The 18467-nt window shown below is 32.6% G+C and overlaps 1 protein-coding gene across 14 annotated transcripts in view; it reads right to left on the minus strand.

Annotated features, from left to right (window-relative positions):
• The window catches only part of LOC134685304 (MAP kinase-activating death domain protein-like), an 82731-nt gene extending 75167 nt beyond the window's left edge, over positions 1 to 7564 (minus strand). For all 14 annotated transcript variants that reach the window (XR_010101288.1, XM_063544959.1, XM_063544947.1 and 11 more), the window contains exons 1-2: positions 7441 to 7564; positions 4864 to 5560 (exon numbers count right to left, since the gene is read on the minus strand). Coding sequence is in view for 13 of the 14 variants with exons in the window: in XM_063544959.1 (XP_063401029.1) it covers positions 4864 to 5483 (620 nt within the window). In the remaining variant the exon portion in view is untranslated. The remainder of the gene's footprint in view (positions 1 to 4863; positions 5561 to 7440) is intronic.
• Between the last annotated feature and the right edge of the window lie 10903 nt (positions 7565 to 18467).

Consider the following 18467-nt stretch of genomic DNA (forward strand, 5'->3'; position numbering starts at 1 on the left):
ATTAAATCATATTTATTCACCTAAAATATCCAGTAATATTTACTGCTGAAGTTAAATCAATCCAACGAGCATTGGTAAAATGATGAGACATAATTTCGATTGAATTTTCCAAGGACTCTTTACATCATTATCGGGAAACGAAGTGTGTTCTAACGTCTGTCAAATCTAAAATCGATTTTGTTAAGTCATTGGGCATTTATTTCCACAAAGGATCGTATGTAACATTATGCACATAGGAAAAATAATAGACCCCCAGCCCAATCTCTTTGAAAATTGTATTTTCCTCTTTTAAACAAGACGAAACAAGTCTACAGATTCTGTTTGCTAACATCCCGTTGGAAACAAAAACGATGTCTACACCTAGTATATCGTAAATCCGGCCGTAATGGCGTAATCACATGTTAGGCACATGTTTCACGTATGACCGGAAATGAATAGACAAACAATTTTAATTAAAAAAAAGGAAATAACTGGACTTCTGTTTCATGTGAAATGTAACGCATAACGATAATGTCATTTTCTAACTTAAATATTACGAAGAACAGAACTAGAATGTAAATCCTCACTGATTTACCTGTTTGAACATCTCGCGAGAGTTCATATTTGCATATTGTTATAAGGAATTCTATTACAACAAAGCAGATTTACATCATCTAAAATTTGCGTTATGAAATCGGACTCCAAAGTAATGCCACTTCTTACACCTGCTACAGAAATACTTAAAATTCTCGGCATTTTCTTCTGACTATTCTTATTGGTCGATGTTCTTTATTATTTGAAAGCAAAAGTTACGAATTTGCCGGTGACGATTATCCATAAATCAGTCAGCGTTATGCACTTCAGAAGCAAAAAGAAACGCGAGAAATGACACAAAAATACGGTCGTATAATCTTTAAAATTTGTTAATTTCAATTTTTTTTCTAGGGAAGAGTAGCATACACTTGTATGTTGATAAAAATAAAGGATTTGTAACAAAGGGGCTGCTGGCTCAGTCGCTACGCCTTGTTACGGGGTCATAATTTTATGCGAAAAATCATTAGAAAAACGTTTACACCAATGACAGGAACTAGTTGTTGCAGTTATCAAAGATCAAACAGATTCACTTTTGTTTTCATTTAATTCCAAGTCCAAGAAATAAACATAGGACAGTGTCAATATCAAATGTACGACTCCTAACTGTAACTATCTCGACTCTCTGTTCTTACTCCTTATCCACACTATTTCTATTCTCTACTTCTACTCTACTCTACTGTTTTACATTTATTTTCACACAGTATTTATACTATTAATCAGACAATACTTCATTTGTAACAATACTCAAATTAATATGACATTTCATAACACCTAGCAATAAGTAACAGTTTTCACATAATTAATATAAAAGATAATTATAATTCCTCATATAATCTCATTAACACATATTCTCTTATATGCTTAATTCTCTCACATTAATTCTCAATCTGTCACAAATCCTTAAATTTCAAATGTCACCAATTAACTCACATTTTGTTTTGACATGTAAATTATTAAATTTGTAAAACAGTATTTTGTAAAAGTCCAATTTTTGAATAAAATAATAAACTAAAATATAAGTCCAAATTAGCCTTATGACATATGGCTCCTCCTCCACTAAACACGTCCTCGTGTTTATAAAAGTTAGTAAAATCTTCCTCCATTTTCTCTTCTATCATGTCTATTGTTTCGACGATGGTTAAAATGTCCATGATGATACTCATCTTGTTGTTGAGTCCATTGTTGCGGTTGTGGATTCCAATGTTGTGGTTGTTGATTCCATTGTTGCGGTTGTTGAATCAACTTTTGCTGGTTTTGGATCTGTTGTTGTTGCTGGTACCGTTTTATCACTAAATCTTGTTGTTCATTTTTTTTTTCAATTGCTCTATTTCTTCTTTCCAATTTTAAGTGATTCTGTATATTGCTGGCCTACTGTTCTTTGCAATTGCTCATAATCAAATGCTAAATTCACATACTTTGGATGGTTTGCAACAATTTCCTCATAATCTTCATCAAATTTACACTTAACTAAGTGATGCTGTCTTCTTTCCTTGTTGCACGCTTCCATGATCCTCAAATTTTCACTTTTTAAAAATTCATTCCTCCAATGCAGATTAAACATATCTAGATCTTCAGGTGTGACTTTAAACTTTTCTATTTCCTCTTGTAATTCCTTAATTTGTATAACATGTGAATCTAAACTTGTCTTGATTGATTTTAGCTCTTCTTTCAGATCACTTATTTCTTCATCTTTCTTGCTATGTTGAAATTTAAATTTTCCAATGTTAATATTTTTCTCTTTTAATTTTTCTTTAATTCTTTTCAATTCAACTTTAACTGGATACGTTGTGTCCAAAGCACTTACAAAAGCTGTATTTCTGGTGTTTGTAAATGGTAATTCCAGCATTTGTCGTTTTCTGTCAAAATGTTCATTGAATCTGGATCGGTCCCTGTCTGCTCTCTTCTTACTTTTCACTTTGATGTCATTGCACTTCTGATGTCCTTTTACTTCCACTGATGGTTTATGAATGTTACACATTCTTGCATAATGTCCCTTTTCTCCACATTTATAACAATTTTTGAATGTAGCAAAACATAATCTGCTATGCCCAATTCCACATTTACCACATACTGGTCTTTGACTTCGAAAGTTCGATAATCTCCATTGTGGTCTTAAATTAAATTCTATATTGTCAGTTGTTGTTTTTAAAGGGAAACACTCACTTGTTGCAGTAAAGGTATCTGGTATCTTTGTTGAGATGATAAGTCAACATGCGCCGGGTCACGTCCACCATATGTAACAAAGGGGCTGCTGGCTCAGTCGCTACGCCTTGTTACGGGGTCATAATTTTATGCGAAAAATCATTAGAAAAACGTTTACACCAATGACAGGAACTAGTTGTTGCAATTATCAAAGATCAAACAGATTCACTTTTGTTTTCATTTAATTCCAAGTCCAAGAAATAAACATAGGACAGTGTCAATATCAAATGTACGACTCCTAACTGTAACTATCTCGACTCTCTGTTCTTACTCCTTATCCACACTATTTCTATTCTCTACTTCTACTCTACTCTACTGTTTTACATTTATTTTCACACAGTATTTATACTATTAATCAGACAATACTTCATTTGTAACAATACTCAAATTAATATGACATTTCATAACACCTAGCAATAAGTAACAGTTTTCACATAATTAATATAAAAGATAATTATAATTCCTCATATAATCTCATTTACACATATTCTCTTATATGCTTAATTCTCTCACATTAATTCTCAATCTGTCACAAATCCTTAAATTTCAAATGTCACCAATTAACTCACATTTTGTTTTGACATGTAAATTATTAAATTTGTAAAACAGTATTTTGTAAAAGTCCAATTTTTGAATAAAATAATAAACTAAAATATAAGTCCAAATTAGCCTTATGACAGATTCTTTAGATGTACTTACCACTTTTCTTACAGTAATAAACCTTTTTATCACTTTTTTATAGTTATAGGAAACGAGCCCAATAGCAAATTATGGTCCATATATATATATATATATATATAGGTTAAAGAACATCAGTTGTTCGACCTGCTAGTCAAATGCGTTTTGTTTAAATATACTTTTTCACGCTTTTGGTCTTTTGGAAAATGTTGTTTGTGCTGTTTTTAGACCCTTCTACAACGAAATTTGTTTGACATGCACACGTATAAAAATTGCGGTTTTTATCCAACGCAGTCATAGGTTTGAACGTAGTTTTCAATTTAGACTCGTTTATATATATATATATATATAAATCGGATTGTTAGTTGGTTTTTTTTCCAATTAATAACATGTGCATGATGTTGTTCCTTTGATCTTAGTTCATTGTTGGTCACAATTCAATTATAAAGTCAAATTTTCTTGCCTCCTCTGAATTTCCTATAGATACATTGTTTTTTGTACATGTATCTTTTTGGGTTAGGCCTTTGCTCATACATGTACAATATACATGTATCTAATTTTGTCAAAAACTACTAGCAAAATACCATTTTAGTAAAATATACATGATATATAAGTGATATAAGCAAGAACATCTATAGACATTTTAGTGTGATTTAAGAAATAATTCATGGGGGCTTGAATATATCGTGATTTTACCACGGGTTGGCCCTTTATGACAAATATTTTACCCTGAGCGATAGCGAGGGGTAAAATATCGGCATAAAGGGACAACCCATGGTAAAATCTAGATACATGTATATTCAAGCCCCCATGAATTATTTCGATTTTAATAAGACAAATACGGCATTTGTTTTGGATCGAAGCGCTCTAGGTAGAAGCTGATATTTGCCGTTCCCATAAATAAACGCACCATTCAATTGGCTTAAAAGAACGGAACAAACTGAATTAGTGACATACTAAACTATTTACAATAATGTTTTTAGATAGTTTTGGGTGCATTTAATGATAATTTACTTGTATGTCTTATATATTTTTAAAAAATTGGCTTATATCACATTTAAGCATCGTTTGTTAACGTTTTCTAGTTGTGATGATTTTCGGTTTCACAAGCGTGTATTTTCCCGTAAAATGCTTATATTCTGACATCTTTGTTCTATGACGTCGGGTAGTTCATTCATTAAAATACATATGACGTGGGAGTACAATAGGAACAGCCTTATCAATATAGTCATATTTTACCACGGGTGTGTACTCAAAGCGTTTGAAGGACGTCATGTTAGAATGTCAAAGAAACAACTACATGTATCACTGGAAACAAATATCCCTAGACCAAAGGACAAAGACATTATTGAATACAGGTCATTGACGGGTCAATGTATCATTAAAAAAAATGCCAAAACACTGACTTACCTTGATTTATCTCTAGCAGATGAAACACCAATTCTTTTGGAACATGTTCTTTCATGGCATGCATCAATGAGTCGACGTAATATGAAAAGACATTCACGAAACGTAGAAAAAAATGGATGATGACTAACTATGCATAGTGAGGTTAAAACATTGTTCCGCACCATTGATGCAGTTTTCATTTTACGACTACTTTTGGGAGATTTTTGTTTACTTTTTTCCTGGTCAATAGTCAATGAATTGCCATTACCATCAGTACTAGTCCTATTGTCACTTTTCCATTTTTCATGACACTTCTTTTCGAAAGGTCGGAAAAAGTTCACACAAATACCATATCTAACTATTCCAGAATCTTTTTCTGTTAATGTAAAAACAAAAGATGTCGTCTCCCGAAGACTCATTCGTTTTGGACCAACACTTATGCATCCTTCTGGCTGGCAAAAGAAAATAATATCATTTGGTAAGGCAAAATCTTTATGATCTTCTAGAGGATATCTCCTTAGTAACTCTGGTGTTTGAGCTACATTGTTGTTTTGATTTGGATGATGGCTGCTTACGATAGTAATGTAATCTATTAGACGTGGACAAAATAGTCTTTGTGGCGTAGAAGCTGTATCTGACATGGTGACTATTACCCTTTACCTAATATCCTCTCCTTCAAAACTGGCAACTTTATCGTCTTAGTGAATAAAGTGTACATCTGAAAATATTGAAGAGTGTTACAGTACAAAGTACAGCTGCAATCAGAACTGAATAGCAAGTGATAATTCATATCAAATATTCATGATCATTTACTGTAACTGCATGCATACATTTTTATGTACAAAAGTCATGTAGAATAGGGCTCTTCACGGTTAGTTCAGCCATATCGGATAGGGGCAGATTTTCCTAATACAGGTGAAAATGGTGTAAAAAATACGAGAAAACATCATTAAATCAGAGCAGTTGCTTAGAAACATGCATAGGATTTCCCATACTTTCATACTATTTCCACCTCTTTCAAAAAATATGCCCCCTATATTTAATATGGCCGAACTAACCGTGAAGAGCCCTATTTACATGTACCATGAATGTGGTCAGGCAACAACCTTTCTTATACATAATTAATGTTCTCCCCAGGATTTTTCTAAGGCGCAAAATTCAAGGGTACGTACAAAAAATGTACATGTTAGTTGCCATGTATTCACACTGAAATTATTTCAGTGTGAATACATTTAGTAATAGTTGCTTACCTGTCATGTTGTTAGGGAGGCCAGTGCCTAATTAAAGATTTAGAACAAGTTCCAATCTTTCCAAAAATTTATTATTTAAATGGTCAAGTGATCACACACACGATGTGAAATACAATAAAATTGCAATCTATTTCTTCAATTTCTGCACTGAAGTTGATAATTTTTTTAATTTTCTTTTAAAAATATCTATCTTCTTGATGATCATTTACCCTATAACATGATAACATAGTCCCATAAGGCTGAGATAAGCGTGGCTCCAGTAAACTAATTATCAGTTCTTGCGTAACATTGACCGACAGCGGTGATCAGCAACTTGATGCCAGATCAGCAACTTGACAATTTCAACCAATATTTATAATTAAAATGTTGAAATTAACACGCTGCAGGATCTACAAAAATATTACGAAGGCTCTGTGGCACAACAGCGTCATATTGGTCTGGGGAGAACGCTGATTAATAGACACATTAAAGTATTCCAAGTTACAAAATGTATGCCATTTATAGAACATGTAAAAACAAGAATGTGTCCATAGAACAGGATAGTCCCACTGCACTTTCACTTGTTCTTATTAGTGAGACAGTTCAAGACAATTCACCAGATAATTGTACAGTGTACAATGACGGGGGGACCGAGGGGTCCTGATCCCGAAATCCAAGGCTTAAAAATATGAAATCCTGAGGTCCCGAGTTTAAGAAAAGAAATTCTGACATCACGAAATATCAACAAAAGAAATCCCCGATCCAGAAAGGGTAAATAATGAAATCCCGAAGTTCTAAACACCTGATCCCAATGTCCCGAAAAAGGTCCTGCCCCTTCTACAATGTACATGTTAATTACTTACAAACATAAATAAAACTACCAGATTTCATTGGTTTTAACTTGCACGGCTCTGATTCGGAGTATAGTATGAATTAGTCCAAATAATTAAGACGTAGACGTCATAATTATTTGGACTTAGTATGAATGCAAGTGAAGTGGGATAGTATTCAATTATATGTAAAAATCCAATGAAATTATGTATACAAATTATGTCAATGTAAAATAATTGGTCTAAAACATGAAAACCGGCTTACCTTTAGGCTTATACACATTTCTAATAAAGAATGAAACATACTGACCTTCAATTAACAATTTAAAATCTCCAATATTCAGAAAAAAATCCAACTTTCCATTTTCACCCAATGATACTGATGCAAATAGTGAAAATGTTCAGTAAAACATAAATTTTCTGGCGATCGATATCTTGACATCGCCGATCAATATTAAATAAATGTCATTTGAGCAATTTTGCAACGTTCAAATACAAATACAATGAGGAAAAATCTAATATTCACAACATGTGCTTACCATTTTTCAAATCCGAATATACATGTTTCGTGCTTGCATAGTTTTTTCGACAACATGAATCTTCGAAGGTATCGCTCCTATGATAAACAGCCATTGACGTACCGAATCGACCACAACGCCATCTGTAAACAAATGGGAAAGACAACTCATTAAAAGTTGTTTATAGCGCCAAAATTCAAAGTTACCAAATCAATCAAAATTTTATTCATTGACGATAAATTGTTAACAAAGTTGTACAAGCTCTAGTGAGCTTTTAAAACCGACCAATCTCAATAACTGAATAACGTGCAGATCAATATGACTGAGAGGCTTTCTGTGTCAACTTTTACATAGTTTACCCCAGTTTGTATAAAGGGTAGGTATCGGAATCCTGAGTCTCTGATCCTTCATATTCTGCGGCTTTGTATAACTTAAAACTAGCAAGTTTTCATTGTTTATTATAATAAATTACAATTTAGCAAATATCAACAATATTTTAAAGATAAAAGTATTCAAATGTAAATAAGTTAAAACTCACATGAAAGTGACAAAATATGGTGAGGTCTGTGCAAGACCAGCAGGACTGAAGATAGACATTTTGTTCTGTAAATAACAATGTCATCTTACAGTTAGTGGTAGGGTCTGTGCAAGACCATCAAGCTTTCTACATGTAAAGCCATACTGCAGAGTGACTAGTGTCGACAAGCAGTGTTGCGTAGTTTTTCTTTCATAAAAACACTTACCGTACAAAAGTCTGTTTATATATATAAATAGACTGTGGCTCTCTAAATGATTAAGCAATTTAACAAATATTAATCTCAGAACTAATTTTACAAGAGCAAGAGCAATAGAAAAGCTCTATAAGTAAATGATCACTTGCCAATTTATCAAAATGATATCTTCAACAAATTAAAGCACAATAAAGTAAATAGATGTTATGACATGTAAAACAATCATTTTTATCAATAATGTATACCAACAGTAATATTTAAATGTTAATTTCACAACAGTCCATTTTCAAGGGCAGTTATGTTGTCTTAAAAACTGGCTCTCCGCCACACATGCAAGCAACAAAATGACTGAAACCGACGGCTTGGCGAGTCGATCAACATACTAGTACATCAATTCATGACGTTTTTCGGTCCTTTTCAGTAGGTGGCGCAATTTTGTCTCAGTTTTAAAAAATAATCATATTTGTTATATAATATCTATATGTCTTCCATTTCAGCCATCATTTGAAGTTTTTACACCTCAAAATCATAAAACGGCGAAATTGTGTCCCCGGCGAATATATGGGCACCCCACTCTACAACATAGCGGGCTTCATGGCAAACTTAGGTGTGTTCTTCGGGTAAATACTATTTTTTATATAAACAACAAACAAGGACGTATAACTAACATCTTATACATTGTAAACGTCCTTGACATCCGTGAACAAAACTGCATGGCTATCATGTAATGCAGTTCCATGCATACACATACGTCGAGTTATCACTAAGAAAACGCCTTCGTTCTTATCTTGTACTGTTATACCACTGTCCCAGGTTAGGGGAGGGTTGGGATCCCACTAACATTTTTAACCCCGTCACATTATTTATGTATGTGCCTCCGAGTCAGTGTCCCAAGTCAAGAGCCTGTAATTCAGTGGTTGTCGTTTGTTTATGTGTTACATAATGATTTGTTTTTCGTATATCTTTTATATAAATAAGATCAAAGAAGGCCGTTAGTTTTCTCGTTGAAATTGTTTAACATTGTCATATCGAGGCCTTTTATAGCTGACTATGCGGTATGGGCTTTGCTCAATTGTTCAAGTGAAAGCCGTACGGTGACCTATAGATGTTAATGTCTGTGTCATTTTGGCCTCTTGTGGACAGTTGGCAATCATACTACATCTTCTTTTATTTATATATATAAACGAGTCTAAATTGAAAACTACGTTCAAACCTATGACTGCGTTGGATAAAAAACGCAATTTTTATACGTGTGCATGTCAAACAAATTTCGTTGTAGAAGGGTCTAAAAACAGCACAAACAACATTTTCCAAAAGACCAAAAGAGTGAAAAAGTATATTTAAACAAAACGCATTTGACTAACAGGTCGAACAACTGATGTTCTTTAACCCTGCTGACTGCCATTGGCGATTGCCAAATAAAATTGATCACAAGATGTAACAAAATGGATCTAAATATAAATTTAATACGTGACAGAAAAAATAATAATTGTTAACTTGTGGACAGGATGTTGTGCCACAAATATTCGGTGTCAATATTTCTTTAGTACACCATATCCGGATTTCGACAATAAATGTCTCTTCAGTGATGTTAGGGATCGAAACGGTATTTAGAAGGCCATATAAAAAGTACCCTCATTTTTAGATTAACTCTTGAATTTTAAGAGTCAATATAAAGGATGAACGGATCATATAAACCGGAGGGAAAATATGATACATGCCCAAACAAAAAATATAAACGAGTCTAAATTGAAAACTACGTTCAAACCTATGACTGCGTTGGATAAAAACCGCAATTTTTATACGTGTGCATGTCAAACAAATTTCGTTGTAGAAGGGTCTAAAAACAGCACAAACAACATTTTCCAATAGACCAAAAGAGTGAAAAAGTATATTTAAACAAAACGCATTTGACTAACAGGTCGAACAACTGATGTTCTTTAACCCTGCTGACTGCCATTGGCGATTGCCAAATAAAATTGATCACAAGATGTAACAAAATGGATCTAAATATAAATTTAAATATATATATATATATATACAACTCGTCTAAACATCAACCCAACAATCATCGTTAGATCTGTAAATTTGCTTTCGCAAATTTTTGATTCTTCTCTCGCCGGGATTCGAACCCATGCTACTGTGATATCGTGACACCAAATCGCCTGCACTGCAGCCGTCCCGCTAGACCACACGACCACCTGGGCTCTCAAAAAAAGAGCTTTCTGTGGGCATGTTTTACCTTTCCACGTCAGTTTTAATCTAGCGGCGTACTACAGTACATGATATATAAGGCATGAAGATGTTATTGTTACAGATCAGCTAAATTATCTATAGTAAAGGATCCTACAAATTAATGTAAGATACAGTCACAGAAAATAATTATATTCATAAGTACGTCTGAGTCAGTGACAACCCTACAACAGATGTATCCATCGGATCATATATATATATATTTTTTTTATTATAATAAATGGTATACAAGAGAACTTGAGCATTAAGTCAATAGCACTAAAAGTCTAAAGACGTATAGCAAGATATATACGCATATTCACTAAATACTCAAATACTGAAAGTGTGGCAAACATGCTTAACACACGTCACGGGTCAGCATTACAAGAAAAAATACTTTTAAAAAGCCGATTAAATATGTTCCATGGAATCACCAAGAAATTGACATACCATACAATGTCGACATACTAGTTAAAAGCAAAGCAAACACTGGGTCTAACAACGAACAAACATACAACATACTGACAAATTCGATACAACAAAGACAGCACATTTTCTTTTTTCTGTCAAACTATTAAAGACTGGAACACATTACCTGAATCAATAGCCTGCAACACCACTATACTGAGTGTTTCAAGGAGAAACTCACCACTTGTTCAGATTCATGTTATATCAAAAATAGTAAATAAATAAAAATTGAAAGATTTTTTTAAACTATTTACAATTAAAACTGTTAAACCAGGCATGCGCCAGAAATTAATCATCAACCAGTTGTTGTTTCTGTATATAAAGAATAAGAACATACCATGCAATGTGGGGCTTAAGTGATAGTAGGGAGACTTGGGGCGTGTCCACTCCTATATGCATATATTATTACATATACACGGAAATCTGATTAAAATCAGTATACAAGTGGAGAAAAGTGCCACCAGCTATGAGGTAGAGCTTTCAACCAGCAAAACAATACAATATAAAAGAAATTAGGGGCTGATCATCATGTAGATTTTTCACATCAAATTTGAGTTACGTGGCATATGCAAATTTGGTGTCAAACTACTTTTTACATTTTTTGACAGCGTTTCGAAAAAGGATACTGATGTCATGCTATGGGATAGAAGATTTTTCCAGGATATTAGCTTCACTGCAGGATGACATCGCGGGCTAGCTTCACAGTAATTATAAAGTGGCTTTATTAGCCAAAAAGTAAAATTATGCCGTTTAAAACAAACTGTGCAAAAGAGATATTTCCTAAGATATCCACAAGTCTAACAAAGTTATGGACCTATATTATTCGCACGAATGACTATGGTTAGGTTTTCTGTAAAGGGACATTTGTCATCAATTTAACCATTATTAGACCTAAATATTTGTTAACTTCTATTGTTCTTGCATGGCAAAACATTACTAAATTACAGTATTTATTTAAATAAACTTCTGTTTTACATATATTAAAAATTGTGTAATTTCATATATTTTCGTTTCCATAGCATAGATTTGTTTTTTGCAATAGAAAATATTTATTCACTTGTTCAAGTGATAGAGGGCGGATATTTGGTCCATGGATTCATCTTGGGTAGTACAAACATTTGTACAAGAATTATATCACTTTGAAGGAGATGCTCCTTATAGTTTTCCTCGAGACAGACAAAGCTGGGTATGGGATATAGTGTTTTGTAATGGTTAAGTTTTGAGTTAAGGCCCATAGACGAGCAACTTCATAGAATGATATACGACTGAATGTCTTCAGTTAAGTTTTGAGATAAGGCCCATAGACGAGCAACTTCATAGAATGATATAAGACTGAATGTCTTCAGTTAAGTTTTCGGTTAAGGTCAACATATCAAATTGAAATCATAGAATTGCGTAAAAATTTGAATCCCGTTTATCATGTACATTTTGTAGAAGCTGCTGTACTAATTAATGGTTCCTTCGGGGAATAAAATTCCAACAATATGCTAGTAAAATTGACATTGTGGTAGTTATATATGAAACAATTCGGGTATGTATGCCCATTTTGACTGATATATAAATTAACATGTATATAAACGTGTCGATTTAAAGGCTCTCTTCGGTAGTGCTTAAAGTCGAAAGATTTTGGAAGTAAACAAAAACCTTACATATGTTCGATTCAGAGCACAAATTTTCGGAAGCGACCTAAATTGAATATTATGTGTTCTTCCAGCGCTTAGAACATGATCAAAGGGGGAAGCTACACAAAAAAGAAGATAAATCTGTAAGAGTATATACATCTGAGACTACTATAGTTGTCTCATAATACATTAAATGGTGAATATGAAACAGTCGAGGGACAATCATCCCGTTCCACACTAAGTAAAGGCATTTAGAAAAAGAAATTGTGCGTAAATTCTGGTTTTATAACTAGTCAAACATCCTTTAGGTTTCAGTTCATAGTTAATCTGACATTGGTAACATACATAACATGCCGTTTGTCGTGAAAACATTATAGTTCATGAATACTACGAATAAAAACATAATAAAACCAGTTTTCAATAAGTCTGGAAACTAAAACCGGATATTTATACGACTTCCAAGATATCTACCACTAAATTTCTTGAGGAACAGTTATAGTCCAGACCTGATCCAAAACTATTAATCACGATGAGATTAAACCGTGGCCAAATTTCCATGACGATTCATAATGGATGTTGGAGTTATTGTCCTTTAATCGGGTTTTATTAAAATGACAGATTTTATTCATACTTTTTCTGAATCTTCTCGTCTGAAACTACACGACATATTGAAACCAAACTGCGTTGTAAGGTCGTTCCTTGCAGAAAACTGTTGTGTTGAATTTTGATATGAAGACAAACCTGGAACATAGGATTCAGTCACGTGGTGTTTTATGGAAATCTTAAAAACTGTTAAAGTTAAGCCATCATCTTTCAGACGGTGAAAGTCGTTAGCATGTTTAGTAGACAATCATTTGATTTTCGAGACAGGAAATGGGAAATTATGAAACTAAATAATTTGTTCTTACAATAGCTGAAAATAAATAACTGGGACCATTTCAAGTAAAAATGTTGTTCTCTCTATTATAGAACAACGCAGTGTTGTTCAGTTCAAACTTGTGTTCAAGAGTACACACAAAGATATATCGAAAACAGAACAATGAAATTCAATTCATTACCGAGGATACAAAAAAGAGTTATGCAATATGTTGAATAGATAAAAAAAGATAATGCATAAAACATTTCTGCTATTGTATTTCAAGAAATGTGTACATGTTCCAGACCGTATGAGTATTTGGACCGTACGTGTACGGTCTGGACCGTATGCGTACTTTTTTAGAATACACATACGGTCGAACCGTACGCGTACGGTCTGACTAAATATAGAAGTTGGTCAAGTTTAGTAGATACAAATGTATGTAATAAATCAACATAGCTGATACACCAAATAGATTAAAAAAAGTTCAATAGTTATTAAAGTTTCAAGTATTTAAAGTAATCACGCTAATTAGATCTGACACTGAATCTCCTGTATTTAGCATGTCAGTAATTCATTAAATGCAGAACTCAGTACGCGCATTGAAATAGAAGTTATCAGAAGTAATTTTTTTAACTAAACATAATGTGGGAGAACAATTGTTTTAGAAAATAAAGGAACTTTACAAAAAAATGCATATTCAAAGGAACATGCATAACCAGTTTGACTATTGCTTCCTCACTGGTTCAATAATGATTATCAAGAGTGGCGTCTCAATGTTCCCGTTGAGTTAATAGTTGATAATATATATCAATGTCACTGTCAGTTTATTTTTGAACTATGAGTTTGAATGTCTTGGTATCTTTCGCCCCTCGTCATTAATTTCATGACCATTTTGAGCTCCAACTAATTGATCATTAGCCGAGTATAAAATACAAAATAAAGGCCATTTTAAAAATCTTGCTCTTAATTTATTGATATTGCAAGTATGCTCAAAACGATACTTATATAAAATACACCAGAATAAAACTTTAAGCTCTGAATGTCTAACGTCTGATTTTATATGTAAATTATTCTTAACGTCGCCATGTAAGTGTAGGGTTTTGTTAGCCATTAAACCAGGTCCAACCTACCATTTATTTTTAAATTATCCTGATTATAAGGAATATGGCAGTTGTTATCAGATAGTCAATTCTATGTTTGTTGGTGTTTATTTTTTGTCGAGTTCAGTGTTTCTGTTGTTCCGTTATTTTCCTCTTGCAGTTGATGTGTTTTACTCGGTTTTGATGTGTGACTAGGATTTGTTTTTCGCTTAACCGATTTATGACTATTGAATAGTGGTATACAACTGCCTTTATTTATAGACTTTCCACCTTTTACCTTACCTTAGAGTGCGGTTTTTTTGTTAACACTCATTTTAAGTAATTTATAAACTATGTAGATTCAAAATGATCAATACAGCAGAATCCAAACTTAAGCTCTAAAACATGGTAAGATACATTTAAAGATCAACAATAAATATATAACTACTGTTATCGAAAGTATTACAAAATTTGCGCATAAGAGAGATTAAGATACACGTGAAAATACTTTCAAACCAATGGATCGAATGGTTTGATAAGGGACTTCCCTTTTTTAAGTCTCCTCTTGGTTCTATAATTTCTTTTTTTACATTTTCCTTGACACTGACTGCTAATTTATAGGATATGATTAGAAACTCAGATAAGAAAAGTGCATATGCTGATATTTCTTAGAAGACCTGTATCTGTATTTAAAAGGTCTAATACGGTTTGCATAATAAGAGAGGTCCGAAATATACCGAAGGAATATTCAAACTCATAAGTCGAATACGAACTAACAAGTCTAAACACAACATACAAACACTTAGAACTGTGCAAGGAAAGGATGAAATAAGGAAATGAATACTCTAGTGTTTTACTTATAGAGAATTTGATTTTTAAATTGACATGTAATGGTTAAAATGCATATGTTACATATGATTATTATGGCATAGATAAGTAAACATCTAATAAATTTATGTAATACGCAAATATCCTATTTTCAAAGTTTACGCTATAAATATAAAAATTATTTACATTTGTGACAGATGTTCTATTTATAAATAACATACGAATAAGAGAGTAAAATGAAAGATTGCCATCAATTTATTCTGAAAAATAATTTCATATATTTTTTTTCGATTTTGTTATTTGTTCCTCACCTGCAAAGTTAAGTAAATACTATTATATAGATTTATCATTTTATAAAAAAAAACTTGGTTTACGCTATATTTTCTCTCTCAGACCTTTATTGATCTTTAATCATGACCTTAAAATGCTTTTCAACCTTTGAAATTTGCCAATGTGACGTCAAGGTCTCACGACGTCGTTTTAAATTTAAACCAAATTATTGTCTCAAGGTAGTAAATATCAATTACATCTCTGTCTCTGTCTCTGTCTCTGTCTCTGTCTCTCTCTCTCTCTCTCTCTCATTTTTTTTTTAGATTACTTCAACCAACAATAATGATGAATACAGTATTTGCAAATGTAAAAGCATTGCTATCTGATAACTCACGTTTAAAACCCCGAAGTAAGTCTTACAGGGCAACTTTGAGGGTAAACGAAATATACATTTCATATAAGTTCCGCTTAATAAAGTGCTTACACAAACGAGAAGATACCAAGTTGATAAGTCAAGAACTAAAAGTCTAAGATATAAAGATAAACTTTGTAGATAACAGATCCAATATATCGGTATAAAATATCAAGTACTATTTCCTTCCTCCACACTTGAATTATCGACACTGATATATACCATCAACCATCTACAGGGACATTGAGACAACACCAGTTAATCTTTATTAAGTCAGATTTTGAAAAAAGTAATTAAACATAACAAGTACAAATTCAAGAGCACTGAGGACCAAAATTCCAAACAATTGAGCCAAATACAGGTAAGTCAATATATGCATGGGATAAGAAAATCTAATGTTTTTCGAAAAATTCAAGGTACATCAGGAAGATCTGTATTTGCTATCCAGATTGAAAAAAAAAAACAGTGAGCCATGCCATTTCAGCTAGAAAAATAGAACATTGTTTAAGTAATAAATGAAATGACACTAAATGTTACCAACTACGATCTTCATTGCAATTCTTAGACGAAGTACCAGCGGTCAAATATGTAAGTGTCACTATTTAAACCAATCTGAATTGGGATCAATATTTCCAACAGATAAAGGAAAAAGCTATCAATACACTTTAACTTCATCGAAGAAGTATTGGAATTTCCAAAACGAAAAAAAACGCCAAGCAATCGTTAGAAAGACTACATTTATAAAACGCTTTCCCTTCTAGTGGGCAAGCAAAGAAAATCTCAATTTTGAAATCAGAATGAGTTGTAAGAAAAGCCAACAGATTTGTACCAAACAACTTTTATTTTCTCATACATGCTTATCTACTTACAAATGATTACAAAGAAAAACTAAGAAAAAAGAGTCACAGTCTTATAAAATCGAAACTTTCAAATATGTTATTTCTAAAGAGGGTCATCTTATTCCACCGTCTGGTCAGGAAAGAATACAAATCCAAATGCTTTTCATTGCCAAACGCGAGAATGGCACTGTTACAGATTTAAAGGCCTATGAACAAGACATTCAACAATAAGGCAAACCCAACAGGTACCTTAAATATCTTAGTGTTTGCAATTGACTGATATATAATTTGATTTTTAATTCGACATGTAATGGTTAATATGCATGTATTACATATGATTATTATGGCCTAGATAAGTAAAACATCTAATACATTTATGTAATACGCAAAAATCCTATTTTTAAAAAGTTTACGCTATATATAAATACACATTTGCGATAGATGTTCAATTCTTAAAGTCACAAAGAACAAGAGTGTACAATGAAGGTAAGCCATAAATCAATTAGAAATCATTATTTCATTTTCAAACAGCCTGATATGGGACCAACACATCTTCCTTTGTATAATAATTATATGACAACAGTGAACCATTAGATAATAATTTGTTGGATGTTACATGCCTTCTGATGCGCTAAAAGAATTTTTTCTATTAGCTAATTACTTTGTCAAGTGACCAAGACGTCATTAACGTCTTTTTCGTGAATTACTCCTTAGAAATAGAATATAGAAATAGAAGGTCTTTCCCCCAAAACAATGTATTTTAATATGAAAGTTGTAAAATTAAGTTTAAAATGCCATTTCAATCGTCAAATGATAGCTTATTGTACGCTGATTCCAAAAATATATGGTTTCTATACAATATTTCTTAAATAAGGGAGATAATTTGTTACTTCCGGTTTGAAAATTGTTACTTCCGATAATATTTGAATATTTACTTGACACTGATTCCAAAAACATCTGGTTCTATTTACTTTCATATTACTAAAGTACAAACAATAACTACTTCCGGTTTACACAAAGTCACTTCCGGTGGTTTTTTTCAAGGTTAAATGGTTTGATACCTTTTGTCAAAAGTCTCATGGCTTTATCATGTATACATATGAGGTAAAAGCAAAGGTCAAAATCTAGAACGTCAAATTAAGCTATGACCTTGAGATCAATTTCAAGGTCATAAACCAAGGTCCTTAAATCAGAACACCATAGGTCTTAATTATATTTGGTTAATTAATTTTATCACCATACGCATATTTCTAAATACAAGAGGGGAGAAAACTCCCTTTTTTGTTCAACGTACCCTTTCAATCAAAATTTACGTGTTACGCCATGTCCCAACTAACAATTTAATAAAAATAACTTGTTGATATCTTATATGTTTTTGGGGAATAAGTGAAAATAAGCCAAATTCAAAAATTACAATATGACCTTGACCTTTGACCTTGACCTAATTTTCATTTTTTTGCACCAAGGACATAAAATCAAAAGACCATAGGTCTCTATCACTTATGGTTTACCAGTTAAAATGCATATAACTTATATCAAATGCATAAGGGGAAATAACTCTCATATGGAGCGTTCATATTGCTTCGGTCAAAATAGGACAAATCATGCGAAGGATATAATGAGCAATTTTATAAAATAAATTTGTTCTAATCTTTTACGGTTGCGAAGGAGTAGTGCACACAAGGAAAACAGTGTTTGGGGAGATAAC

This window comes from Mytilus trossulus, chromosome 9 (genome assembly GCF_036588685.1).
Source record: "Mytilus trossulus isolate FHL-02 chromosome 9, PNRI_Mtr1.1.1.hap1, whole genome shotgun sequence".
NCBI classification, from domain to species: domain Eukaryota; kingdom Metazoa; phylum Mollusca; class Bivalvia; order Mytilida; family Mytilidae; genus Mytilus; species Mytilus trossulus.